This window comes from Tinamus guttatus, unplaced genomic scaffold, assembly GCF_059628265.1.
Source record: "Tinamus guttatus ecotype Peru unplaced genomic scaffold, ASM5962826v1 Tinamus_guttatus_pri_ptg001388l, whole genome shotgun sequence".
Lineage (NCBI taxonomy): Eukaryota > Metazoa > Chordata > Aves > Tinamiformes > Tinamidae > Tinamus > Tinamus guttatus.
In genome coordinates, this window is record NW_028289922.1 from 24,659 (window position 1) to 52,656 (window position 27,998).

Here is a 27,998-nt window from a genome sequence, read left to right on the forward strand (position 1 = left end):
CCCACAACCAAACAGCAACAGCCAGAACAGCAACGGGAACCCCAACAACAACCAACCAGTGACAATGGGAACCCCAACAACAATCAAACAGCAACAGCTGGAACAGCAACGGGAACCCCAACAACCACCAAACATCGACAACCAAACAGCATCAGCCAGAACAGCAACGGGAACCCCAACAACCAACCGACAACAACTGGAACAGCAACAACTGAACAACAATGGGAATCTCAACAAGAACCAAACAGCAACAGTGAGAACAGCAACAGCTGGAACTTCAACAACCAACCAAAAACAACCAGAACAACAACAACCAAACAACAACAATGGGAACAACAAGCGGAACCCCCCAACACCCAAACAACGGCGGGAACCAGAACAACCACCAATCAGCAACCGGAACACCAGCTATTGGAACAACAACCGGAACAACAACCGGAACAACAACCGGAACAACAACAACCCCCCCCCCACCCCGGCGGGGCCGCTCGTGGATGATCCCCCCTTCCGACAGACTTGGGGGGAGGGGCCATTTTTTTGGGGGGGGGGCTGAGCTCTCCCCTCCCCCACCCCCGTTTTGTAGCTTTTTTTAGCAGCACTGAGGGGGGAGGGGAGGGGTTTTTTTCCCCCAAAACGGTTTTTTTTAGCCCAAAAGAGGGATTTTTTTTTATTATTTTTTTTTAGCGGGGAGGGAGGGGGGGCGGGGCCGAAGCAGTATTAGCGGGAGGGGGCGGGGAAGGGGCGGGGCTTTGCTGCGGCCGCGGGAGAAGGGGCGGGGCCTCCCGGGGGCCTGCGCCGGTCGCCATGGAGACGCGGCTGGGGGCGGAGCGTCAATAAACAAACATGGCGGCGCCCACGGCGCGGACGAGTTGTGTATACCGCGGGGGGGGGGGGAAATGGCCGCCGTACCGTAACGCCGCGTGTAGCCGCGCAGAGGAAAAGGACGTGCTGGGCCCGGGGGGGGCTGCGGGCACCGGGAAAGGGGGGGGTGAAGGAGGAGGAGGGAGGGAGGAAACGGCGCCGTTAGCGCGGGGGGGCCGCACGGGGGGAGAGGGGGCGATTCGGCGCGCGCGGATACACGGGGGGTTACGGCGGACGCGGCGCGCGCGCGCAGTGCGCGGAGCGACGGCTGGGGGGGGTGAGCACGGAGCGGCGCGCATGCGCGCCGCGCGGTAGTGCGCGCAGGAGCGGGACTGCGCATGCGCAGGGCGCAGGGGGCGGGCACGAAAGGGAGCTGCGCGTGCGCGCGGGAGGGGGGCTGCGCATGCGCAGGGTGCTACGGGAAGGCTCCGCGCATGCGCACCACGCGCCGTACGGCAGGCGCAGCGCGCGGGAAGGGGACCGCGCATGCGCAGGGCGCGCCGTACGGCAGGCGCGGCCATGGCGGCGCTGGAGCGCTGGGTGCGGGCCGAGCTGCGGGCGCTGCCGCCGGGCCCGGCGGGGCCCCCCGCGGCCGCGGGGCTCGTGGCGCTGGCGCGGGGCAGCCGCGGCCCCGCGGAGCTGCTCGAGCGGCTCCGCCGCGACGGGGCCGTCGGCGACGGCGACAGCGACGGGGGCGGCGCGAGGCGCTTCGCGAGGCGCCTCTGGGAGAAGGTGCGGGGGGGGCCGCGGGGCGGGGCTTCTTGAAGGGGCGGGGCATGTTGTCAGGGGGCGGGGCTTGTTAGGGGGTGGTGATGTGCGGGAATGGGCGGAGCTTCGTATCGGGGGCGGGGTTTCTTGTTGGGGCGGCGCTTTGCGGGAGGGGGCAGGGGCTCTTGATGGGGCGGGGCTGTGACGGAGGGGGAGGGGCTTCATTTTAGGGGCGGGGCTGTGCGTTGGGAGGGGCGGGGCTTCTTGTTAGGGGGCGGGGCTGCTCGGGAGGGGCGGGGTTCCTGTTGGAGGCGGGACTCCCTTGCTGGGAGGGGTCATGGGAAGGGGCGGGGCTGTGGGGAGGGGGCGGGGCTCCCTGGTGGGCAGGGAGTCCAAGGAGGGGGCGGGATATGAGGAGGGGGGGGAGCTCCCACGTTGGGGGGGCTCGGGAAGGGGGCGGGGCTTTGGGGAGGAGGGGGCGGGGCTCCCTGATGGAGGGGGTGGCCAGGGATGGGGCGGGGTCCCGCCAGGGGCGGGGCTTCCCGACAGGAAAGGGCGGCAGGGGCGGGGCCTCGCTGGTGGGGGGCGGAGCTACCATCATGCGGGACCTTACTGGGGGCGGGGCTTCCCGATAGGGAGGGGCCAAAAAGGGCGGGGCCTCGGGCAGAGCAAGGGGGTGTGGCCTGTTGGAGCCTCCCGGAAGGGGGCGGGTTCGGGGGAGGAGCCGAGGTGGGGAGGTCTCAAGGGGGGGCGGGGTCTTCCGGGAAAGGGGGCGGGTCCGGAGCGCAGGGGGCGGGTCCTGACGCGGCCCCGCCCCCAGGTGCAGCAGGAGGAGCCGGAGCAGCGGGGCCAGAAGAGGGCGGAGCCGGAGGAGGAGGGGGACGATGGCCCCGCCCCCGGGCCTAGCCCCGGCCCCGCCCCCTCGCCGCCCCCCCCTCGCCGGCCCCGGCACCTGCGGCCCCGACGGTCGGAGTCGCCGGAAGCGGAACCGGATCCGGAGCCGTCGGCCCCGGCAACGTGAGGGGGACCCCCCCTTGGGGACCCCCCCTTGGGGACACCCTTTTGGGGACACCCCCCCTTGGGGACACCCCCCCCTTATAAACATCCATTTGGGGACACCCCCCCTTGGGGACACCCCCCCCTTATAAACATCCATTTGGGGACACCCCCCCTTGGGGACACCCCCCCCTTGGGGACACCCTCCTTTGGGGACACCCTTTTGGGGACATCCCTTGGGGACACCCCCCCCTTGGGGACACCCCCCCTTGGGGACCCCCCTTGGGGACACCCCCCCTTGGGGATACCCCCCCTTGGGGACACCCTCCTTTGGGGACACCCTCCTTTGGGGACACTCTTTTGGGGGACACCCCCCTTGGGGACACCCCCCCTTGGGGACACCCCTTGGGGACACCCCCCTTGAGGACACCCCCTTTGGGGACCCCCCCCTTGGGGACACCCTTTTGGGGACCCCCCTTGGGGACACCCCCCCCTTGGGGACACCCCCCCCTTGGGGACACCCTTTTGGGGACACCCCCCCTTGGGGACACCCCCCCCTTATAAACATCCATTTGGGGACACCCCCCCTTGGGGACACCCCCCCCTTGGGGACACCCTCCTTTGGGGACACCCTTTTGGGGACATCCCTTGGGGACACCCCCCCCTTGGGGATACCCCCCCTTGGGGACACCCTCTTTTGGGGACATCCCACCTTGGGGACACCCCGTTGGGGTCACCCCCCCCCCCCCTTGGGGACACCTCCCCCCGGGGACCCCCCCTTGGAGTCACCCCCTCCTTGGGGTCACCCCATTGGGGACAGGGACACCCCCCCCTTGGGGACACCCCCCCCCTTGGGGACACCCTCCTTTGGGGACACCCTTTTGGGGACACCCCCCCCTTGGGGACACCCCCCCATTCTGGGGTCCCCCCCATGGGCCTTTGGGCTCCTCCCCCTCCCTTGTCCCTCTGTCCCTCCCCTGACCCCCCCATTGTCCCCAACCTCCCCAGCCCCCCCCCTTGGCCTTGTCCCCCCCCGACCCCCTATTGTCCCCTTGTCCCCTCCCGTTCCCCGTCCCTGTCCCCCCCGTCCCCCCCGTTGTCCCCTCCCCCGTCCTTGTCCCCCCGTGACCCCCCTGTTGTCCTTGTCCCCCCCCCGTCCCCCCAGGCCCCCCCCGGATCCCGAGGCCGAGTGGGAGGCGTCGGAGCGGGAGCGACTCCGGGACCAGGAGGAGCGGGAGGCGTTCGCGGAGCGGCTGCGGAACCGGGACCGGGGCCAGCGGGGACAGCGGGGACAGGTGGGGACAATGAGGGGACAGCGGGGACAGTGGGGACAGCGGGGACAGGTGGGGACAATGAGGGGACAATGGGGACAGGTGGGGACAATGAGGGGACAATGAGGGGACACGTGGGGACAACGAGGGGACAGCGGGAGCGGGAGGCGTTCGCGGAGCGGCTGCGGAACCGGGACCGGGGCCAGCGGGGACAGTGCGGACAGGTGGGGACAACGAGGGGGCACGTGAGGACAACGGGGACAATGAGGGGCCAGCGGGGACAGGTGGGGACAATGAGGGAACAGCGGGGACAGGTGGGGACAATGAGGGGACAATGAGGGGACAATGAGGGGACAATGAGGGGACAGTGGGAACGGGGACAGCGGGGACAGGTGGGGACAATGAGGGGACAATGAGGGGACAGCGGGGACAGGTGGGGACAACGGGGACAATGAGGGGACAGTGGGGATAGGTGGGGACAATGAGAGGACAGTGGGAGCGGGGACAGCGGGGACAGGTGGGGACAGGTGGGGACAATGAGGGGACAGTGGGGATAGGTGGGGACAATGAGGGGACAACGAGGGGACAGCGGGGACAGGTGGGGACAGTGAGAGCACAATGAGGGGACAGCGGGGACAGGTGGGGACAATGAGGGGACAATGAGGGGACAGCGGGAACGGGGACAGCGGGGACAGGTGGGGACAACGGGGACAATGAGGGGACAGCGGGGACAGGTGGGGACAGGTGGGGACAATGAGGGGACAATGAGGGGACACGTGGGGACAACGAGGGGACAGCGGGAGCGGGGACAGCGGGGACAGGTGGGGACAACGAGGGGACAATGAGGGGACAGCGGGGACAGGTGGGGACAAAGGGGACAATGAGGGGACAATGAGGGGACAGCAGGGACAGGTGGCGACAGGTGGGGACACGTGGGGACAACGAGGGGACAGCGGGAGCGGGAGGCGTTCGCGGAGCGGCTGCGGAACCGGGACCGGGGACAGCGGGGACAGCGGGGACAGGTGGGGACAACGAGGGGACAATGAGGGGACACGTGGGGACAGGTGGGGACAATGAGGGGACAATGAGGGGACACGTGGGGACAACGAGGGGACAGCGGGAGCGGGGACAGCGGGGACAGGTGGGGACAACGAGGGGACAATGAGGGGACAGCGGGGACAGGTGGGGACAAAGGGGACAATGAGGGGACAATGAGGGGACAGCAGGGACAGGTGGCGACAGGTGGGGACACGTGGGGACAACGAGGGGACAGCGGGAGCGGGAGGCGTTCGCGGAGCGGCTGCGGAACCGGGACCGGGGACAGCGGGGACAGCGGGGACAGGTGGGGACAACGAGGGGACAATGAGGGGACACGTGGGGACAGGTGGGGACAACGGGGACAATGAGGGGACACGTGGGGACAACGAGGGGACAGCGGGAGCGGGGACAGGTGGGGACAACGAGGGGACAATGAGGGGACAGCGGGGACAGGTGGGGACAAAGGGGACAATGAGGGGACAATGAGGGGACAGTGGGGACAGGTGGGGACAGGTGGGGACAGGTGGGGACAATGGGGACAAGGAGGGGACACGTGGGGACAACGAGGGGACAGCGGGAGCGGGAGGCGTTCGCGGAGCGGCTGCGGAACCGGGACCGGGGACAGCGGGGACAGGTGGGGACAACAGGGACAATGAGGGGACAGCAGGGACAGGTGGGGACAGTGAGGGGACAACGAGGGGACAGCGGGAGCGGGGACAGCGGGGACAGGTGGGGACAACGAGGGAACAATGAGGGGACACGTGGGGACAACGGGGACAATGAGGGGACAGCGGGGACAGGTGGGGACAATGAGGTGACAATGAGGGGACAGCGCGGACAGGCGGGGACAATGAGGGGACACGTGGGGACAGGGGGAGCGGGGACAGGTGGGGACAATGAGGGGACAATGAGGAGACAATGAGGGGACACGGGGGGGGGGGACAATGAGGGAACAGCGGGAATGGGGACAGAGGGGGCAGGTGGGGACACGGGGGGACAATAAGGGGACAGGTGGGGACAGAGAAGGGACGGGGGGGACAATGAGGGGGCATGGGGGGGATTTGGGGTCATTTGGGGGGATTTGGGCTCCCTGGGGTGTTTTGGGGGACCTCAGGGGTGTTTTGCAGCTCCCTGGGGGTATTTTTGGGTTCCCTGGGGTGTTTTGGGGCTCCCTGGGGGTGTTTTGGGGGTTTCAGGGGTGTTTTTGGGCTTCCTGGGGGTGTTTTTGGGCACCTCGGGGGTGTTTTGGGGTTCCCTGGGGGTATTTTTGGGTTCCCTGGGGTGTTTTGGGGCTCCCTGGGGGTGTTTTGGGCGTTCCAGGTGTATTTTTGGGTTCCCTGGGGTGTTTTTGGGCACCTCGGGGGTGTTTTGGGGCTCCCTGGGGGTATTTTTGGGTTCCCTGGGGGTGTTTTGGGGGTTCCAGGTGTATTTTTGGGTTCCCTGGGGTGTTTTTGGGCACCTCGGGGGTGTTTTGGGGTTCCCTGGGGGTATTTTTGGGCTCCCTGGGGGTGTTTTGGGGCTCCCTGGGGGTGTTTTAGGGGTTCCAGGTGTATTTTTGGGCTCCCTGGGGTGTTTTTGGGCTCCCTGGGGGTGTTTTGGGGGTTCCAGGTGTATTTTTGGGCTCCCTGGGGTGTTTTTGGGCACCTCGGGGGTGTTTTGGGGTTCCCTGGGGGTGTTTTTGGGCTCCCTGGGGGTGTTTTGGGGCTCCCTGGGGGTGTTTTGGGCGTTCCAGGTGTATTTTTGGGTTCCCTGGGGTGTTTTTGGGCACCTCGGGGGTGTTTTGGGGTTCCCTGGGGGTGTTTTTGGGCTCCCTGGGGGTGTTTTGGGGGTTCCAGGTGTATTTTTGGGCTCCCTGGGGTGTTTTTGGGCTCCCTGGGGGTGTTTTGGGGCTCCCCGGGGTGTTTTTGGGGGGTCTCCCCAGCCTCAACCCCCCTTTTTCCCCTCCCAGGCCTACGAGGAGGCCCAGAAACGCCTCAAGGTGGCCGAGGAGGACCAGAAAGCCATGGTGAGCCCCCGACAACACCCACCCCGCCACCAACAGGCGGCCCCGCAACAGGCGGCCGCTCCGCAACACCCCCGTCCTCCCCCTCTCCGAGATCCCGGAGCTGCGGAAGAAATCCCGGCGGGAATACCTGGCCAAGCGGGAGCGGGACAAGCTGGAGGAGCTGGAGGCCGACATCGCGGACGAGGAGTTCCTGTTCGGCGGGGTGACGCTCACAGGCGCCGAGCGCCGCGAGCTGGCCTACAAGCGGCGCCTCCGCGACCTGGCGCGCGACTACAAGCGCGCGGGCGAGCGGGAGAAGCTGGAGCGCAACAGCCGCTACCGCATCCCCGAGGAGACGCGCGGCAAGGTGAGCTGTTGTTGCGGTGCGGCTGTGCGCGGGTGACACCCGGCGGCGGTTGTTGTCGCGGGCGCACGGCTACGAGCGGAAAAGCGGAGCGACACCCGGCGGTTGTCGTTGTGCGATGGCGCCCGGTGGTTGTTTTCGTGCGGCTGTGCGGAGACACGCGAATACAAGCGCACACGGGAAGGTGGGGGTGACGCCTGGTGGTGGTGGTTGTTGTGCGGCTGTGCGCGGGCGCAGATGACACCCGGTGGCGGTTGTTGCTATGCATGGGCACGGATAACACCTGGCGGTGGTGATGGTTGTTGTGCGGCTGTGCATAGACGCGGATAACACCTGGTGCTGGTTGTACTTATGGAAGCATATGGATAATACCTGGCGGCGGTTGTTGTTGTGCAAATAGCACCTGGCGGTGGTGGTGGTTGTTGTGTGGTTGTGCACGGACGTGAATAACACCCGGTGGTGGTTGTTGTGCGGCTGTGCGCGGGCACAGATGACACCCGGTGACAGTTGTAGCTGTGCACGGATACGGATAACACCCGGCAGCAGTTGTTGTTGTGCAACTAACACTTGGTGGTGGTGGTTGTTGTGTGGTTGTGCACGCGCATGGATAACACCCGATGGCAGTGGTTGTTGTGCGACTGTGCGCGGATGCAGATGACACCTGGCTGCAGTTGTTGCTGTGCGCGAGCGCGGGTAACACCCGGTGGCGGTTGTTGCCGTGCGGCTGTGCGCAGATAACACCCGGCGGCGGTTGTTGTCGCGCAGCTAACACCCGGCGGCGGTTGTTGCGCGGGCCACCCCCGGCGGCTCCATGCGGCCGTTCCCGCGCTCACGCTGTTGCCGCTCCGCCTGTAGGGCATCCCGGAGGCGCGCGATGAGGAGGAGGAGCGCGCGGCGCCGCGGGACGAGCAGCGGCGCTGGGAGGAAGAGCGGCTGGGGGCGGCCGCCCTGCGCTTCGGAGCCCGCGACGCCGTCAGCCGGCGGCCGCCTGACGCCTACGAGCTGCTCCTGGAGGAACAGGCGGCCGTGGAGTTCGTGAGCGCCGCGAGGCTGGAGGGCAGCGAGGAGCAGGAGGTGCGGGGACACCGGGGGACATGGGGGGGACACCAGGGACACAGGGGGACACAGGGGGACATGGGGACACCAGGGGACACCGGGGGACACGGGGTCATGGGGACACCGGGGGACATGGGGGGACACCGGGAGGATGGGGAGACACCGGGGGACATGGGGACACCGGGGGACACCAGGGGACACAGGGGGACACGGGGGGACATGGGGAAACCGGAGTACATGGGGACACCGGGGACACGGGTGACGTCAGGTGACACTATCCCCGCTACAGGCGGCACCAGAGGTGTCACAGGCGGAGGCTGCCCAGCTCTCCATGCAGGAGGGAACACAAATGGGACAGGGAAGGGCACAAAGGGTGACACCGGGTGACGCTGTTGCTATCACAGGCGGCACCGGTGGGGTCACAGGCTGAGGCTGCGTGTCACTCCATGCAGGAGGGGTCACAAGGGGGACACAAAAGGGACACGGGTGACGCCGGGTGACGCCGGGTGACGCTGTTGCCGTCACAGGCGGCGCCGGCGGTGTCGCAGGCCGATGCCACACACCTCTCCATGCAGGAGGGGACACAAAGGGGGACACAAAGGGGGTCACAAACGGGACATGGGTGACTCCGGCTGACTCCGGGTGACACCGTTGCCGTCACAGGCGGCGCCGGCGGTGTCGCAGGCCGAGGCCGCAAGGGAGGGGACACAAAAGGGATACAAGGGGCACGTGGGTGATTCCGGATGACTCTGGGTGACTCCAGGTGACGCTGTCCCGCTACAGACGGTGCTGGCGGTGTCGCCGGCCGAGGCCGCGCGCTTGTCCGTGCAGGAGGGGACACAAAGGGGACACAAAGGGGACATGGGTGACACCGGGTGACTCTGGGTGACACCGGGTGACGCCGTCCCGCTACAGGCGGCGCCCGCAGTGTCACCGACCGAGGCCGTGCGCCTGTCCGTGGAGGAAGGGACATAAAGGGGACACAAAGGGGGACACAAAGGGGATACAAGGGGGACACAAAGGTGACACCGGGTGATTCCGGGTGACACCAGGTGACGCTGTACCCACTACAGGCAGCGCCAGCGGTGTCGCCAGCCGAGGCCGCGCGCCTGTCTGTGGAGGAGGGGACACAAAGGGGACACAAATGGGACATGGATGGTTCCGGGTGACACCGGGTGACGCTGTTGCCGTCACAGGCGGCGCCGGCAGTGTCGCAGGCCGAGGCCATGCGCTTGTCTGTGCAGGAGGGGACACAAAGGGGACACAAAGGGGGACACAAAGGGGGACACAAATGGGGACGCAAAGGGGACACGGGTGACACCCAGTGACTCCGGGTGACACTGTTGCCATCACAGGCGTCGCCGCCGGTGTTGCTGGCCAAGGCCGCGCGCCTGTCCGTGCAGGAGGGCACACAAAGGGGGACACAAAGGGGACATGGGTGACTCTGGGTGACTCTAGATGACGCTGTTGCCGTCACAGGCGGCGCCGGCGGTGTCGCCGGCCGAGGCCGCGCGCCTGTCCGTGGAGGAGGGGACGCAAAGGGGGACGCAAAGGGGGACCCAAAGGGGGACACAAATGGGGACACAAAGGGGGACACAAATGGGACACGGGTGACTCCGGGTGACTCCGGGTGACGCTGCTGCCGTCACAGGCGGTGCCAACGGTGTCGCAGGCCGAGGCCGCACGGGAGGGCACACAAAGGGGATACAAGGGGGACATGGGTGACACCGGGTGACTCTGGGTGACTCCAGCTGACACCGTTGCCGCTACAGGCGGTGCCGGCGGTGTCCCCGGCCGAGGCTGCGCGCCTGTCCGTGGAGGAGGGAACACAAAGGGGACACAAAGGGAACACAAAGGGGACACAAAGGGGGACACAAAGAGGACACGGGTGACACCCGGTGACTCCGGGTGACGCTGTTGCCGTCACAGGCGGTGCCGGCGGTGTCACAGGCGGAGGCCGCGCGCCTGTCCATGGAGGAGGGAACACAAAGGGGACACAAAGGGGACACGGGTGACTCCAGGTGACACCGGGTGACTCCGGGTGACGCTGTTGCCGTCACAGGCGGCGCCGGCGGTGTCACAGGCAGAGGCCGCGCGCCTGTCCGTGGAGGAGGGAACACAAAGGGGACACAAAGGGACATGGGTGACTCCGGGTGGCTCCGGGTGACACCGGGTGACGCTGTTGCCGTCACAGGCGGCGCCGGCGGTGTCCCAGGCGGAGGCCGCGCGCCTGTCCGCGGAGGAGGGAACACAAAGGGGACACAAAGGGACATGGGTGACACCCGGTGACTCTGGGTGACACCGTTGCTGTCACAGGCGGCGCCGGCGGTGTCACAGGCGGAGGCCGCGCGCCTGTCCGTGGAGGAGGGAACACAAAGGGGACACAAAGGGACATGGGTGACTCCGGGTGGCTCCGGGTGACACTGGGTGACGCTGTCCCGCTACAGGCGGCGCCGGCGGTGTCCCAGGCGGAGGCCGCGCGCCTGTCCGTGGAGGAAGGGACACAAAGGGGACACGAAGGGGGACACAAATGGGGACACAAATGGGACATGGATGATTCCGGGTGACTCCGGGTGATGCTGTTGCCGTCACAGGCGGCGCCGGCGGTGTCGCCGGCCGAGGCCGCGCGCCTGTCCGTGGAGGAGGGAACACAAAGGGGACACAAAGGGGGACACAAAGGGGACACGGGTGACACCCGGTGACTCCGGGTGACGCTGTTGCCGTCACAGGCGGCGCCGGCGGTGTCACAGGCGGAGGCCGCGCGCCTGTCCATGGAGGAGGGGACACAAAGGGGACACAAAGGGACATGGGTGACTCCGGGTGGCTCCGGGTGACACCGGGTGACGCTGTTGCCGTCACAGGCGGCGCTGGCGGTGTCCCAGGCGGAGGCCGCGCGCTTGTCCGTGCAGGAGGGGACACAAAGGGGACACAAAGGGGGACACAAAGGGGACATGGGTGACACCGGGTGACTCTGGGTGACACCGGGTGACGCCGTCCCGCTACAGGCGGCGCCCGCAGTGTCGCCGACCGAGGCCGTGCGCCTGTCCGTGGAGGAGGGGACACAAAGGGGACACAAATGGGACATGGATGATTCCGGGTGACACCGGGTGACGCTGTCACAGGCGGCGCCGGCAGTGTCGCAGGCCGAGGCCATGCGCTTGTCTCTGCAGGAGGGGACACAAAGGGGACACAAAGGGGGACACAAAGGGGGACACAAATGGGGACGCAAAGGGGACACGGGTGACACCCGGTGACTCCGGGTGACACTGTTGCCGTCACAGGCGTCGCCGGCGGTGTTGCTGGCCAAGGCCGCGCGCCTGTCCGTGCAGGAGGGCACGCAAAGGGGGACACAAAGGGGGACACAAAGGGGGACACAAATGGGGACACAAAGGGGGACACAAATGGGACACGGGTGACTCCGGGTGACTCCGGGTGACTCCGGGTGACGCTGTTGCCGTCACAGGCGGCGCCGGCGGTGTCGCCGGCCGAGGCCGCGCGCCTGTCCGTGGAGGAGGGGACGCAAAGGGGGACACAAAGGGGGACCCAAAGGGGGACACAAATGGGGACACAAAGGGGGACACAAATGGGACACGGGTGACTCCGGGTGACTCCGGGTGACTCCGGGTGACGCTGTTGCCGTCACAGGCGGTGCCAACGGTGTCGCAGGCCGAGGCCGCACGGGAGGGCACACAAAGGGGATACAAGGGGGACATGGGTGACACCGGGTGACTCCGGGTGACTCCAGGTGACACCGTTGCCGCTACAGGCGGTGCCGGCGGTGTCCCCGGCCGAGGCTGCACGCCTGTCCGTGGAGGAGGGAACACAAAGGGGCCACAAAGGGGGACTCAAAGAGGACACGGGTGACACCCGGTGACTCCGGGTGACACCGTTGCTGTCACAGGCGGCGCCGGCGGTGTCACAGGCGGAGGCCGCGCGCCTGTCCATGGAGGAGGGAACACAAAGGGGACACAAAGGGACATGGGTGGCTCCGGGTGGCTCCGGGTGACACTGGGTGACGCTGTTGCCGTCACAGGCGGCGCCGGCGGTGTCACAGGCGGAGGCCGCGCGCCTGTCCGTGGAGGAGGGAACACAAAGGGGACACAAATGGGACATGGGTGACTCCGGGTGGCTCCGGGTGACACCGGGTGACGCTGTTGCCGTCACAGGCGGCGCCGGCGGTGTCCCAGGCGGAGGCCGCGCGCCTGTCCGTGGAGGAGGGGACGCAAAGGGGACACAAATGGGACATGGGTGACTCCGGGTGGCTCCGGGTGACACCGGGTGACGCTGTCCCCCTACAGGCGGCGCCGGCGGTGTCACCGGCGGAGGCCGCGCGCCTGTCCGTGGAGGAGGGGACACAAAGGGGACGTGTGTGACACTGGGTGACTCCGGGTGACGCCGGGTGACACCGTTGCTGTTACAGGCGGCGCCGGCGGTGTCCCAGGCGGAGGCCGCGCGCCTGTCCGTGGAGGCCGCCCGCCGCGCGCTGCCCGTGTGGCCCTTCCGCGCGGAGCTCCTGGCCGCCATCGCCCGGCACCAGGTCCTGGTCATCGAGGGCGAGACCGGCTCGGGGAAGACGACCCAGATCCCCCAGTACCTGCACGAGGAGGTGGCGCCGGGGGGCACCGGGGGGCACTTGGGGGGCAGGTTTGGGGGCAGGTTTGGGGATTAGGGGGCACTTGGGGGCAGTTGGGGGGCAAGTTTGGGGGTTGGGGGCACTTGGGGGGCAGGTTTGGGGGTTGGGAAGCACCTGGGGGCACTTGGGGGGCAGCTGAGGAGCAGTTGGGGGGTAGGATTGGGGGCAGGTTTGGGGTATAGGGGGCACCTGGGGGCACTTGGGGGGCAGGTTTGGGGGTTAGGGGGCACTTGGGGGGCAGCTGGGGGGCAGTTGGGGGGCAGGTTTGGGGATTGGGGGCAATTGGGGGGCAGTTGGGGGCAGTTGGGGGGCAAGTTTGGGGGTTGCGAGGCACCTGGGGGCACTTGGAGGGCAGCTGGGGGCACTTGGAGGGCAGCTGGGGGGCAGGTTTGGGGGTTGGGGGCACTTGGGGGGCAGGTTTGGGGTTGCGAGGCACCTGGGGGCACTTGGGGGGCAGCTGAGGAGCAGTTGGGGGGTAGGATTGGGGGCAGGTTTGGGGTTTAGGGGGCACCTGGGGGCAGTTAGGGGGCACTTGGGGGGCAGGTTTGGGGGTTAGGGGGCACCTGGGGGCAGTTGGCCACAGCTGGGGGGCAGGTTTGGGGGTTAGGGGGCACCTGGGGGCACCTGGGGGGCAGGTTTGGGGGCAGGTTTGGGGTATAGGGAGCACCTGGGGGCACTTGGAGGGCAGCTGGGGGGCAGGTTTGGGGGTTGGGGGCACTTGGGGGGCAGGTTTGGGGGTTGGGAAGCACCTGGGGGCACTTGGGGGGCAGCTGGGGAGCAGTTGGGGGGTAGGATTTGGGGCAGGTTTGGGGATTAGGGGGCACCTGGGGGCAGTTAGGGGGCACTTGGGGGCAGGTTTGGGGATTAGGGGGCAATTGGGGGGCAGTTGGGGGCAGTTGGGGGGCAAGTTTGGGGGTTGCGAGGCACCTGGGGGCACTTGGGGAGCACCTGGGGGCACTTGGAGGGCAGCTGGGGGGCAGGTTTGGGGGTTGGGGGCACTTGGGGGGCAGGTTTGGGGGTTGGGAAGCACCTGGGGGCACTTGGGGGGCACCTGGGGGCAATTGGGGGGCAGGTTTGGGGGCAGGTTTGGGGATTAGGGGGCACTTGGGGGGCAGCTGGGGACACTTGGGGGGCACTTGGGGGGCAGGTTTGGGGATTAGGGGGCACTTGGGGGGCAGTTGGGGGCAGTTGGGGGGCAAGTTTGGGGGTTGCGAGGCACCTGGGGGCACTTGGGGAGCACCTGGGGGCACTTGGAGGGCAGCTGGGGGGCAGGTTTGGGGGTTGGGGGCACTTGGGGGGCAGGTTTGGGGGTTGGGAAGCACCTGGGGGCACTTGGGGGGCAGCTGAGGAGCAGTTGGAGGGTAGGATTTGGGGCAGGTTTCGGGTTTAGGGGGCACCTGGGGGCAGTTAGGGGGCACTTGGGGGCAGGTTTGGGGGTTAGGGGGTACTTGGGGGCACCTGGGGGCACTTGGGGGGCAGGTTTGGGATTGGGGGGTACCTGGGGGCACTTGGGGGGCAGGTTTGGGGGCAGGTCTGGGGATTAGGGGGCACTTGGGGGGCAGCTGGGGGGCAGTTGGGGGGCAGGTTTGGGGATTGGGGGCAATTGGGGGGCAGTTGGGGGCGGTTGGGGGGCAAGTTTGGGGGTTGCGAGGCACCTGGGGGCACTTGGGGAGCACCTGGGGGCACTTGGAGGGCAGCTGGGGGGCAGGTTTGGGGGTTGGGGGCACTTGGGGGGCAGGTTTGGGGGTTGGGAAGCACCTGGGGGCACTTGGGGGGCAGCTGAGGAGCAGTTGGGGGGTAGGATTTGGGGCAGGTTTGGGGTTTAGGGGGCACCTGGGGGCAGTTAGGGGGCACTTGGGGGGCAGGTTTGGGGGTTAGGGGGTACTTGGGGGCACCTGGGGGCACTTGGGGGGCAGGTTTGGGATTAGGGGGCACCTGGGGGGCACTTGGGGGGCAGGTTTGGGGCTGGGGGCAGTTGGGGGGCAGGTCTGCGACCCGGGCGGGGGGCAGATTTGGGGGGCATCTGGGGGGCACTTGAGGGGCTGGGGGGCAGGTTTGGGGTCTGGGGGGTCCCGGGGGGGCAGAGCCGCCCCCCGGCCCCGTTTCTGCCGTTTTTCACCCCGTTTTGGTGTCCCCAGGGCTACACGCGGGGGGGGCTCCGCATCGGGGTCACCCAGCCCCGACGAGTGGCCGCCATGAGCGTGGCCGCCCGCGTCGCCGTGGAGATGGGGACCAAGCTGGGCAACGAGGTGACACGGGGGGACGTTGGGGACATTGATGACATGGGGGACATGGGGGTCATGGGGACATTGGGGACATCGGGGGGACATGGGGGACATGGGGGACATGAGGACATGGGGGGAAATTGATGACATGGGGGACATGGGGGGGACATGGGGGGGACATGGGGACACAGGGGGACATGGGGGGACATTGATGACATGGGGGGCACGGGGGGACATGGGGGACATGGGGGACATGGGGACACGGGGGGACATGGGGGACATGGGGGACATGGGAGGGACATGGAGGACATGGGGGGACATTGGGGACACGGGGGACACGGGGACGGGGGACATAGGGGACATGAGGACATTGGGGACATTGGGGACATGGAACATGGGGGGACACGGGGGACATGACATGGGGGACATGGGGACATTGCGGACATGGGGGACATGGGGGACATTGAGGACATGGGGGACATGGAAGGACAAGGGGACATGGGGACATGGGGGACATGGAGGGGCATTGGGGACATGGGGGACATCAGAGGCACTGGGGACACTGGGGACACAGGGGATATCGGTGACACTGAGGATGTTGGGGACATCGGGGACACTGGGGACCCCACACACAACCCCAGGATGGGGTTAAGGGTCCCTGGGGCCACCTCCTTGTCCCCAAGGCCACCTTGGGGCCACTGGGGCCAATGGGGACTCGTCCCCATTTTGGGGACCCCAAGGGACCCTGGTGACACCTGCCAGTCCCAGGGGACCATGGGGCGGTTGGAGACACCCCTGGGGACCTTGGGGACACATCCTTGTCCTAGGGAACCCTCTGTGGGGTTAGGGGGCCTCAGGGCCACCTCCTTGTCCCCAAGGCCACCTCCTTGTCCCCAAGGCCAGCTTGGGGTGGGGACATTGGTGACACCTCCCAGTTCCAGGGAACCATAGGGCGGTTCGAGACGCCCCTGGGGACCTTGGGGACACGTCCCTGTCCTAGGGGACCCTCCATGGGGTTAAGGGCTCCTAGGGCCACCTCCTTGTCCCCGAGGCCACCTTGGGGACATTGGTGACACCTGCCAGTCCCAGGGAACCATGGGGCGGTTTGAGACACCCCTGGGGACCTTGGGGACACGTCCCTGTCCTAGGGGACCTTCTGTGGGGTTAAGGGCTCCTAGGGCCACCTCCTTGTCCCCAAGGCCACCTCCTGTCCCCATGGCCACCTTGGGGACGTTGGGGACATCGGTGTCCCCAGGTCGGCTACAGCATCCGCTTCGAGGACTGCACGTCGGAGCGGACGGTGCTCAAGTACATGACGGACGGGATGCTCCTGCGGGAATTCCTGACGGAGCCGGACCTGGCCTCCTACAGGTGACACGGGGACGTTGGGGACATCGGGGACATCGGGGGTGTTGGGGACATCAGGGACATTGGGGGCGTTGGGGACATCGGGGACATTGGGGGCGTTGGGGACATTGGGGGCGTTGGGGGCGTTGGGGACATTGGGGATGCTCCTGCGGGAATTCCTCACGGAGCCCGACCTGGCCTCCTACAGGTGACACGGGGGCGTTGGGGACATCGGGGACGTTGGGGACATCGGGGGCGTTGGGGACATGGGGGACATTGGGGATGTTGGGGACGTCGGTGACACTGGGGGCATTGGGGACATCAGGAGATGAGGAGGAGGGTTGCGGATGTGGGAGGGGGTGGGGGGCTCCTGTCCCCAGGGTGTCCCCAGGGTGTCTCCGTGTCCCCACGGTGTCCCCATGATGTCCCCATCACATCCCCATGACGTCCCCATGGCGTTTCCGTGTCCCCGTGATGTCCCCATGGTGTCTCTGTGCTCTCCCCATGACGCCCCCATGATGTCCCCGTGGTAGCTGTGTCGTGTCCCCATGGTGTCTCCATGATGTCCCTGTGCTGTCCCCATGATGTCCCCGCGGTGTCATCATGGTGGACGAGGCCCACGAGCACACCCTGCACACCGACGTGTCCCCACGGTGTCCCCGTGGTGTCCCCATGGCCATTCCCATGACATCTCCATGGTGTCCCCATGATGTCATGATGTTCTCATGATGTCTCCATGTTCTGATGTTCTCCTGATGTTCTCAGGATGTTCTCATGATGTCCCCATGTTCTCCTGATGTTCTCCTGATGTTCTCACGACGTCCCCGTGTTCTCCTGATGTTCTCCTGATGTTCTCACGATGTCCCCATGTTCTCATGATGTTCTCACGATGTCCCCGCGGTGTCCCCGCAGTGTCATCATGGTGGACGAGGCCCACGAGCGCACCCTGCACACCGACATGTCCCTATGGTGTCCCCATGGCCATTCCCATGACATCTCCATGATGTCCCCATGTTCTCATGATGTTCTCACGATGTCCCTATGTTCTCCTGATGTTCTCCTGATGTTCTCACCATGTCCCCGCGGTGTCCCCGCAGTGTCATCATGGTGGACGAGGCCCACGAGCGCACCCTGCACACCGATGTGTCCCCACGGTGTCCCCATGGTGTCCCCATGGCCATTCCCATGATATCTCCATGGTGTCCCCATGATCTCATGATGTTCTCACGACGTCCCCGTGTTCTCCTGATGTTCTCCTGATGTTCTCACGATGTCCCCATGTTCTCATGATGTTCTCGCGATGTCCCCGTGTTCTCTTGATGTTCTCCTGGTGTTCTCATGATGTTCTCACGATGTCCCTATGTTCTCCTGATGTTCTCCTGATGTTCTCACCATGTCCCCGCGGTGTCCCCGCGGTGTCCCCGCAGTGTCATCATGGTGGACGAGGCCCACGAGCGCACCCTGCACACCGACGTGTCCCCACGGTGTCCCCATGGTGTCCCCATGGCCATTCCCATGACATCTCCATGATGTCCCCATTATCTCATGATCTTCTCATGATGTCCCCGTGTTCTCAGGATGTTCTCAGGATGTTCTCATGATGTCCCCATGTTCTCCTGATGTTCTCCTGATGTTCTCACGATGTCCCCGCGGTGTCCCCGCAGCGTCATCATGGTGGACGAGGCCCACGAGCGCACCCTGCACACCGACATGTCCCTAGGGTGTCCCCATGGTGTCCCCATGGTCATTCCCATGACATCTCCATGGTGTCCCCATGTTCTCCTGGTGTTCTCACGATGTCCCCGCGGTGTCCCCGCAGCGTCATCATGGTGGACGAGGCCCACGAGCGCACCCTGCACACCGACGTGTCCCCATGGTGTCCCCATGGTGTCCCCATGGCCATTCCCATGACATCTCCATGGTGTCCCCATGTTCTCCTGATGTTCTCACGATGTCCCCGCGGTGTCCCCGCGGTGTCCCCGCAGTGTCATCATGGTGGACGAGGCCCACGAGCGCACCCTGCACACCGACATGTCCCTATGGTGTCCCCATGGCCATTCCCATGACATCTCCATGGTGTCCCCATGTTCTCATGATGTTCTCACGATGTTCCTATGTTCTCCTGATGTTCTCCTGATGTTCTCACCATGTCCCCGCGGTGTCCCCGCAGCGTCATCATGGTGGACGAGGCCCACGAGCGCACCCTGCACACCAACATGTCCCTAGGGTGTCCCCATGGCCGTTCCCATGACATCTCCATGGTGTCCCCATGTTCTTATGATGTTCTCATGATGTCCCCATGTTCTTGTGATGTTCTCGCGATGTCCCCATGTTCTCCTGATGTTCTCCTGATGTTCTCCTGATGTTCTCATGATGTCCCCATGTTCTCGTGATGTTCTCATGATGTTCTCAGGACGTCCCCGTGTTCTCCTGATGTTCTCCTGATGTTCTCACGATGTCCCCTCGGTGTCCCCGCAGCGTCATCATGGTGGACGAGGCCCACGAGCGCACCCTGCACACCGACGTGCTCTTCGGCCTGGTCAAGGACGTGGCCCGTTTCCGTCCCCAGCTCAAGGTGCTGGTGGCCTCGGCCACCCTGGACACCGGCCGCTTCTCGGCCTTCTTCGATGACGCCCCCGTGTTCCGCATCCCCGGGCGCCGCTTCCCCGTCGACATCTACTACACCAAGGTGACACCGCGGGGACAATGGGGACACTGGGGACAATGGGGACAATGGGGGCGTTGGGGACAATGGGGACATTGGGGACATGGGGGCAATGGGGACAAGGGGGAGGTTGGGGACATGGGGACCTTGGGGACATAGGGGGCAATGGCAACAATGGCAATGTTGGGGACAGTAGGGATGTTGGGGACATTGGGGGCACTGGGGACAATGGGGAGGTTGGGGGCAGTGGGGACATTGGGGACAATGGGGGCATTCAGGACAGTGGGGACAATGGGGGCAATGGGAGCGTTGGGGACATTGGGGACATGGGTAATGGGGTATTTGGGACAGTGGGGACATGGGGGGCATTGGGGACACTGGGGACAGTGGGGGAGTTGGGGACAACGGGGGTATTCGGGACCGTGGGGACATTGGGGACAACGGGGATGTTGGAGACATGGTGGGACATGGGGGACATGGCAGACACGGGATAATGGGGACATGGGGACCTTGGGGGACATTGGGGACACTGGGGACATTGGGGGTGTGGGGGACATGGGGGACATGGGGACGTGGGGGACATTGGGGGACATGGGGGGACATGGACAATACGGAGGGAGATGGGGACATAGCGGGGACACGGAGGGACATGGGGGGACACAGGGGGTAACGGGAGGCTGTGGGGGGGTGCGTGGCGCGCTGGGTGTCCCCAGTGTCCCCAATGTCCCCAATGTCCCCAATGTCCCCAGGCGCCCGAGGCCGACTACCTGGAGGCGGCGGTGGTGTCGGTGCTGCAGATCCACGCGACGCAGCCGCCCGGGGACATCCTGGTCTTCCTCACGGGGCAGGTGCGGGTGTCCCCAATGTCCCCAGGGTGTCCCCAGGGTGTCCCCAATGTCCCCAGGGTGTCCCCAATGTCCCCAACGTCCCCAGGGTGTCCCCAACGTCCCCAGGGTGTCCCCAGATCCACGCGACGCAGCCGCCCGGGGACATCCTGGTCTTCCTCACGGGGCAGGTGCGGGTGTCCCCAATGTCCCCAGGGTGTCCCCAACGTCCCCAGGGTGTCCCCAGGGTGTCCCAATGTCCCCAGGGTGTCCCCAGATCCACGCGACGCAGCCGCCCGGGGACATCCTGGTCTTCCTCACGGGGCAGGTGCGGGTGTCCCCAACGTCCCCAGGGTGTCACCAATGTCCCCAAGGTGTCCCCAGGGTGTCCCCAATGTCCCCAGGGTGTCCCCAACGTCCACAGGGTGTCACCAACATCCCCAGGGTGTCTCCAGGGTGTCCCAATGTCCCCAGAGTGTCCCCAGGGTGTCCCCAGGGTGTCCCCAACGTCCCCAGCGTGTCCCCAGGATGTGCGCAGTGTCCCCAGGGTGTCACCAACGTCCCCAGGGTGACCCTAATGTCCCCAGGGTGTCCCCAGGGTGTCACCAACATCCCCAGGGTGTCATCAACGTTCCCAGCATGTCCCCAGGATGTCCGCAGTGTCCTCAGAGTGTCCCCAGTGTGTCCCCAACGCCCCCAACGCCCCCGATGTCCCCAACGTCCCCAATGTCCCCAATGTCCCCAGGAGGAGATCGAGGCGTGCGTGGAGCTGCTCCAGGAGCGCTGCCGCCGCCTGGGCTCCTGGGTGTCCCCGATGTCCCCAATGTCCCCAACGCCCCCGATGTCCCGAACACCCTCGATGTCCCCAATGCCCCCGATGTCCCCAACGTCCCCGATGTCCCCAATGTCCCCAACGCCCCCAATGTCCCCAATGTCCCCAACGCCCCCGATGTCCCCAACACCCCTGATGTCCCCAATGTCCCCAACGCCCCCGATGTCCCCACGTGTCCCCATGTCCCCATGTCCCCAGGAGGAGATCGAGGCGTGCGTGGAGCTGCTCCAGGAGCGCTGCCGCCGCCTGGGCTCCTGGGTGTCCCCATGTCCCCAATGTCCCCAACATCCCCAGTGTCCCCGATGTCCCCGATGTCCCCAACGTCCCCAGTGTCCCCAACGCCCCCGATGTCCCCAACGTGTCCCCGTGTCCCCAGGAGGAGATCGAGGCGTGCGTGGAGCTGCTCCAGGAGCGCTGCCGCCGCCTGGGCTCCTGGGTGTCCCCATGTCCCCAATGTCCCCAACGTCCCCAACGTCCCCAACGCCCCCGATGTCCCCAACATCCCCGATGTCCCCAATGTCCCCAACGTGTCCCCGTGTCCCCAGGAGGAAATCGAGGCGTGCGTGGAGCTGCTCCAGGAGCGCTGCCGCCGCCTGGGCTCCTGGGTGTCCCCGTGTCCCCAATGTCCCCAACGTCCCCAGTGTCCCCGATGTCCCCAATGTCCCCAACATGTCCCCATGTCCCCATGTCCCCAGGAGGAGATCGAGGCGTGCGTGGAGCTGCTCCAGGAGCGCTGCCGCTGCCTGGGCTCCTGGGTGTCCCTGTGTCCCCAACGCCCCCGATGTCCCCAATGTCCCCAATGTCCCCAACAACCCCAACGTCCCCGATGCCCCCAACGCCCCCGATGTCCCCAACGTGTCCCCATGTCCCCGTGTCCCCAGGAGGAGATCGAGGCGTGCGTGGAGCTGCTCCAGGAGCGCTGCCGCTGCCTGGGCTCCTGGGTGTCCCCATGTCCCCGATGTCCCCAACGTGTCCCCAATGTCCCCAATGTCCCCGATGCCCCCAACGCCCCCGATGTCCCCAATGTCCCCAATGTCCCCAACGCCCCCGATGTCCCAAACACCCTCGATGTCCCCAATGTCCCCGATGTCCCCGATGTCCCCGATGTCCCCAACGTCCCCAACGCCCCCGATGTCCCCGATGTCCCCAACGTGTCCCCATGTCCCCGTGTCCCCAGGAGGAGATCGAGGCGTGCGTGGAGCTGCTCCAGGAGCGCTGCTGCCGCCTGAGCTCCTGGGTGTCCCCATGTCCCCAACGCCCCCGATGTCCCGAACACCCTCGATGTCCCCAATGTCCCCGATGTCCCCAATGTCCCCAACGCCCCTGATGTCCCGAACACCCTCGATGTCCCCAATGCCCCCGATGTCCCCAATGTCCCCGATGTCCCCAACGCCCCCGATGTCCCCAACATCCCCGATGTCCCCAATGTCCCCAACGTGTCCCCGTGTCCCCAGGAGGAGATCGAGGCGTGCGTGGAGCTGCTCCAGGAGCGCTGCCGCCGCCTGGGCTCGCGCCTGCCGGAGCTGCTGGTGCTGCCCGTGTACGCGGCGCTGCCGGCCGACATGCAGGCGCGCATCTTCCAGCCCACGCCGCCCGGCGCCCGCAAGGTGCGCCGGCCCTTTAAGGGCGCCCCGGGGGGCGGGGCCTGCCGCGGGAGGGGGCGGGGCCTCCCTGGGGGCGGGGCAGGGGCGGGAGGGGGCTCCTGCGGGAGGGGATGGGGCCTCCCTGGGGGCGGGGCGGGGACGGGGGGGTGGGAGGGGGCGGGGCCTCCCTGGGGGCGGGGCGGGGGCGGGGTCTCCCGTGGGGGCGGGGCCTTTAATGGCACGGGGGGGCGGTGGAGTCTCATGGGGGCGGAGCCTCACGGGGGGCGGGGCTCGGCCCCGGGCTTGGGGGAGAGCTCAGAGACCAAGGGGGTGGGGCCATATGGAGGGGGTGGGGCCAGGTGGGCGGAGCCTGGTGGCTTTGGGTAGGTGGAGCTTAAGGGAGGGAGGAGCTTGAAGAGGTGGAGCCTCTTGTGGGAGGAGCTTTAAGGGGCGGGGCCTATTGAGAAGGGTCTTCTGGGGGAGGAGGCTCAAGGGGGAGGACCCTCAAGGGGTGGAGCCTATTGTGGGAGGGGCTTTAAGGAGCGGGGCCTCTTGTGGGAGGAGCTTTAAGGGGCGGAGCCTATTGGGAAGGGGCTTCTGGGGGTGGCGCCTCTTGTGGGAGGGGCTTCTGGGGGAGGAGGCTCAAGGGGGAGGACCCTCAAGGGGCGGGGCCTCTTGTGGGAGGGGCTTTAAAGGGCGGGGGCTCTTGTGGGGGGGGCTTTAAGGGGTGGAGCCCTATTGGGAAGGGGCTGCTGGGGGCGGAGCCTATTGGGGAGGAGCTTTAAGGGGCGGAGCCTCTTGTGGGAGGAGCTTTAAGGGCCAGAGCCTCTTGTGGGAGGAGCTTCTGGAGGAGGAGGCTCAAGAGGTAGGGCCCTCAAGGGGCGGAGCCTCTTGTGGGAGGAGCTTCTGGTTTAGCGGCTCCCGGGGCGGGGGGGAGGACCCTCAAGGGGCGGGGCTCCGGGCTGAGGGGGCGGGGCCTGGCGGGGGGCGGGGCCTGCCACGCCCCTCCCCTGCAGGTGGTGGTGGCCACCAACATCGCGGAGACGTCGGTGACCATCGAGGGCATCGTCTACGTGCTGGACCCCGGCTTCTGCAAGCAGAAGAGCTACAACGCGCGCAGCGGCATGGAGGCGCTCGTGGTGACGCCCTGCTCGCGGGTGCGTCACCCGGCGTCACCCCGCGTCGCCCCGTGTCACCCTGAAGCACCTGGTGTCACCCCTTGGGTCACCCGGTGTCACTCCGTGTCACCCCGTGTCACCCCATGTCACCCCTTGGGTCACCCCGCGTCACCCGGTGTCACCCCGCGTCACCCCGCAGCCCCCGGTGTCACCCCTTGGGTCACCCCGCGTCACCCGGTGTCACCCCGCGTCGCCCCGTGTCACCCTGAAGCACCTGGTGTCACCCCTTGGGTCACCCGGTGTCACCCCGCGTCACCCCGCAGCCCCCGGTGTCACCCCTTGGGTCACCCCGCGTCACCCGGCGTCACCCCGCGTCGCCCCGTGTCACCCTGAAGCACCTGGTGTCACCCCTTGGGTCACCCGGTGTCACTGCGTGTCACCCCGTGTCACCCCATGTCACCCCGCAGCCCCTGGTGTCACCCGGTGTCACCCCTTGGGTCCCCCGGCACCACCCCGCAGCCCCCGGTGTCACCCCTTGGGTCACCCGGTGTCACCCTGTGTCACCCCGCAGCCCCCGGTGTCACCCTTTGGGTCACCTGGCACCACCCCTTGTCACCCAGTGTCACCCCATGGGTCACTTGGTGTCACCCCGTGTCACCCCGCAGCTCCCGGTGTCACCCTTTGGGTCACCTGGCACTGCCCCCTGTCACCCTGCAACACCTGGTGTCACCCCTTGGGTCAGCTGGCACCTCCCCCTGTCACCCAATGTCACCCCTTGGGTCACCCGGTGTCACCCCGTGTCACTCTGCAGCACCTGGTGTCACCCAGTGTCACCCCTTGGGTCACCCAGCTCCACCCCATGTCACCCTGCAGCCCCCGCTGTCACCCTTTGGGTCACCCAGCACCACGCCCTCTGTCACCCAGTGTCACCCCTTGGGTCACCTGGCACCGCCCCCTGTCAGCCTGTGTCACCCCGCAGCACTTGGTGTCACCCAGTGTCACCCCATGGGTCACCTGGCTCCACCCTGTGTCACCCAGTGTCACCCCTTGGGTCCCCCGGCAGCACCCCGTGTCACCCCATGTCACCCTGCAGCACCTGGTGTCACCCAGTGTCACCCCTTGGGTCACCCAGCTCCACCCCGTGTCACCCTGCAGCTCCCGGTGTCACATGGTGTCACCCGGTGTCACCCCTTGGGTCACCCAGCACCACCCTGTGTCACCCGGCATCACCCACGTGTCCCCTCCATGTCCCCTCCATGTCCCAATGTCCCCCATGTCCCCATGTCCCTTTATCACTTGTGTGTCCCCATGTCCCCCATGTCCCCATGTCCCCCATGTGTCCCCGTGTCCCTTTATCACTTGCATGTCCCCACGGCCCCCCTGTATCCCAATGCCACCCGTGTCCCTATGTCCCTTTTTCACTTGCATGTCCCCATGTCCCCTCCGTGTCCCAATGTCCCCAATGTCCCCCGTGTCCCCATATCCCTTCATCACTTGCATGTCCCCATGTCCCCTCCATGTCCCCATGTCCCTGTGTCCCCCTGTGCCCCATGTCCCCCTGTGTCCCTGTGTCCCCCCGTGTCCCCATATCCCCATGTTCCCCCGTGTCCCTTGTGTCCCCCTGTGTCCCCATGTCCCATTATCACTTGCATGTCCCCACGTCCCCTCCATGTCCCCATGTCCCCTCCATGTCCCCATGTCCCCCATGTCCCCACGTCCCCTCCATGTCCCCATGTCCCCTCCATGTCTCCATGTCCCCTCTGTGTCCCCGTGTCCCCATGTCCCTTTATCACTTGTGTGTCCCTGTGTCCCCCTGTGTCCCCATGTCCCATTATCACTTGCATGTCCCCATGTCCCCTCCATGTCCCCATGTCCCCGTGTCCCCCTGTGCCCCATGTCCCCCCGTGTCCCCCCTGTGTCCCCATATCCCCATGTCCCCTTGTGTTCCCCTGTGTCCCCATGTCCCATTATCACTTGCATGTCCCCATGTCCCCACGTCCCCTCCATGTCCCCATGTCCCCATGTCCCCACGTCCCCTCCATGTCCCCACGTCCCCTCCATGTCCCCGTGTCCCCTCCATGTCCCCATGTCCCCATGTCCCCATGTCCCCCATGTCCCCATGTCCCCTCCGTGTCCCCACGTCCCCTCCATGTCCCCGTGTCCCCCATGTCCCCATGTCCCTTTATCGCTTGTGTGTCCCCATGTCCCCATGTCCCCACGTGTCCCCACGTCCCCTCCATGTCCCCATGTCCCATTATCACTTGCATGTCCCCATGTCCCCACGTCCCCTCCATGTCCCCACGTCCCCTCCATGTCCCCGTGTCCCCTCCATGTCCCCGTGTCCCCTCCGTGTCCCCATGTCCCCTCCATGTCCCCACGTCCCCATGTCCCCACGTCCCCTCCGTGTCCCCACGTCCCCTCCATGTCCCCGTGTCCCCTCCATGTCCCCGTGTCCCCTCCGTGTCCCCATGTCCCCTCCATGTCCCCATGTCCCCCATGTCCCCATGTCCCCTCCGTGTCCCCACGTCCCCTCCATGTCCCCGTGTCCCCCATGTCCCCATGTCCCTTTATCGCTTGTGTGTCCCCATGTCCCCATGTCCCCACGTGTCCCCACGTCCCCTCCATGTCCCCACGTCCCCTCCATGTCCCCGTGTCCCCTCCATGTCCCCACGTCCCCTCCATGTCCCCGTGTCCCCGCAGGCCTCGGCCAACCAGCGCGCGGGCCGCGCGGGCCGGGTGGCTCCCGGGAAGTGTTTCCGGCTCTACACGGCCTGGGCCTTCCGGCACGAGCTGGAGGAGACGGCGGTGCCGGAGATCCAGAGGAGCGACCTGGGCGGGCTGGTCCTGCTGCTGAAGAGCCTGGGTGAGCACTGGGGACAATGGGGACATCATTGGGGACAATGGGGACATTGGGGACATTGGGGACATTGGGGACAATGGGGACATTGGGGACAATGGGGACATTGGGGACAGCGACCTGGGCGGGCTGGTCCTGCTGCTGAAGAGCCTGGGTGAGCACTGGGGACAATGGGGACATTGGGGACAATGGGGACATTGGGGACAGCGACCTGGGCGGGCTGGTCCTGCTGCTCAAGAGCCTGGGTGAGCACTGGGGACAATGGGGACATTGGGGACATTGGGGACAATGGGGACACTGGGGACATTGGGGACATCATTGGGGACATTGGGGACATTGGGAACATTGGGGACAGCGAGCTGGGCGGGCTGGTCCTGCTGCTGAAGAGCCTGGGTGAGCACTGGGGACAATGGGGACAATGGGGACATTGGGGACAGCGACCTGGGCGGGCTGGTCCTGCTGCTCAAGAGCCTGGGTGAGCGTTGGGGACATTGGGGACATTGGGGACATTGGGGACAGCGACCTGGGCGGGCTGGTCCTGCTGCTGAAGAGCCTGGGTGAGCGTTGGGGACAATGGGGACGTTGGGGACATTGGGGACATTGGGGACATTGGGGACAATGGGGACATTGGGGACAGCGACCTGGGCGGGCTGGTCCTGCTGCTCAAGAGCCTGGGTGAGCGTTGGGGACAATGGGGACAATGGGGACACTGGGGACAACGGGGACATTGGGGACATCATTGGGGACATTGGGGACATTGGGGACAGCGACCTGGGCGGGCTGGTCCTGCTGCTCAAGAGCCTGGGTGAGCGTTGGGGACAATGGGGACACTGGGGACATCATTGGGGACAATGGGGACATTGGGGACAGCGACCTGGGCGGGCTGGTCCTGCTGCTGAAGAGCCTGGGTGAGCGTTGGGGACAATGGGGACATCATTGGGGACATTGGGGACATTGGGGACATTGGGGACAGCGACCTGGGCGAGCTGGTCCTGCTGCTGAAGAGCCTGGGTGAGCGTTGGGGACAATGGGGACATCATTGGGGACATTGGGGACATTGGGGACAGCGAGCTGGGCGGGCTGGTCCTGCTGCTCAAGAGCCTGGGTGAGTGTTGGGGACAATGGGGACATCATTGGGGACAATGGGGACATTGGGGACATTGGGGACATTGGGGACAATGGGGACAATGGGGACAGCGAGCTGGGCGGGCTGGTCCTGCTGCTCAAGAGCCTGGGTGAGCGTTGGGGACAATGGGGACAATGGGGACATTGGGGACATCATTGGAGACATTGGGGACAATGGGGACATTGGGGACAATGGGGACATCATTGGGGACAATGGGGACATTGGGGACAGCGTCCTGGGCGGGCTGGTCCTGCTGCTGAAGAGCCTGGGTGAGCGTTGGGGACAATGGGGACGTTGGGGACAATGGGGACATTGGGGACATCATAGGGGTCAATGGGGACAATGGGGACATTGGGGACAATGGGGACATCATTGGGGACAATGGGGACATTGGGGACAGCGTCCTGGGCAGGCTGGTCCTGCTGCTCAAGAGCCTGGGTGAGCGTTGGGGACAATGGGGACATTGGGGACATTGGGGACATTGGGGACACTGGGGACAGCGACCTGGGC

The 27,998-nt window shown here is 66.3% G+C and overlaps 1 protein-coding gene and 2 long non-coding RNA genes across 3 annotated transcripts; all 3 read left to right on the forward strand.

Annotated features, from left to right (window-relative positions):
* Positions 1-1,380: 1,380 nt before the first annotated feature.
* LOC148590379 (pre-mRNA-splicing factor ATP-dependent RNA helicase DHX16-like) lies at positions 1,381-26,368 on the forward strand (the record flags this gene model as incomplete). Its single annotated transcript, XM_088539104.1, has 13 exons — positions 1,381-1,427; positions 1,485-1,593; positions 6,823-6,879; positions 6,971-7,249; positions 8,102-8,296; positions 12,699-12,884; positions 15,050-15,160; positions 16,392-16,507; positions 18,962-19,172; positions 19,898-19,996; positions 22,259-22,411; positions 23,404-23,544; positions 26,206-26,368. Coding segments are annotated over exons 1-13 (1,867 nt in total), but the record flags the coding sequence as incomplete, so codon positions are not given.
* LOC148590380 (uncharacterized) lies at positions 16,662-17,434 on the forward strand. The gene is made up of 2 exons (XR_015914314.1): positions 16,662-16,691; positions 17,396-17,434. It is a non-coding gene; the product is annotated as an uncharacterized LOC148590380 (long non-coding RNA).
* LOC148590381 (uncharacterized) lies at positions 20,253-20,772 on the forward strand. Its single transcript, XR_015914313.1, has 2 exons — positions 20,253-20,300; positions 20,718-20,772. It is a non-coding gene; the product is annotated as an uncharacterized LOC148590381 (long non-coding RNA).
* Positions 26,369-27,998: the final 1,630 nt, after the last annotated feature.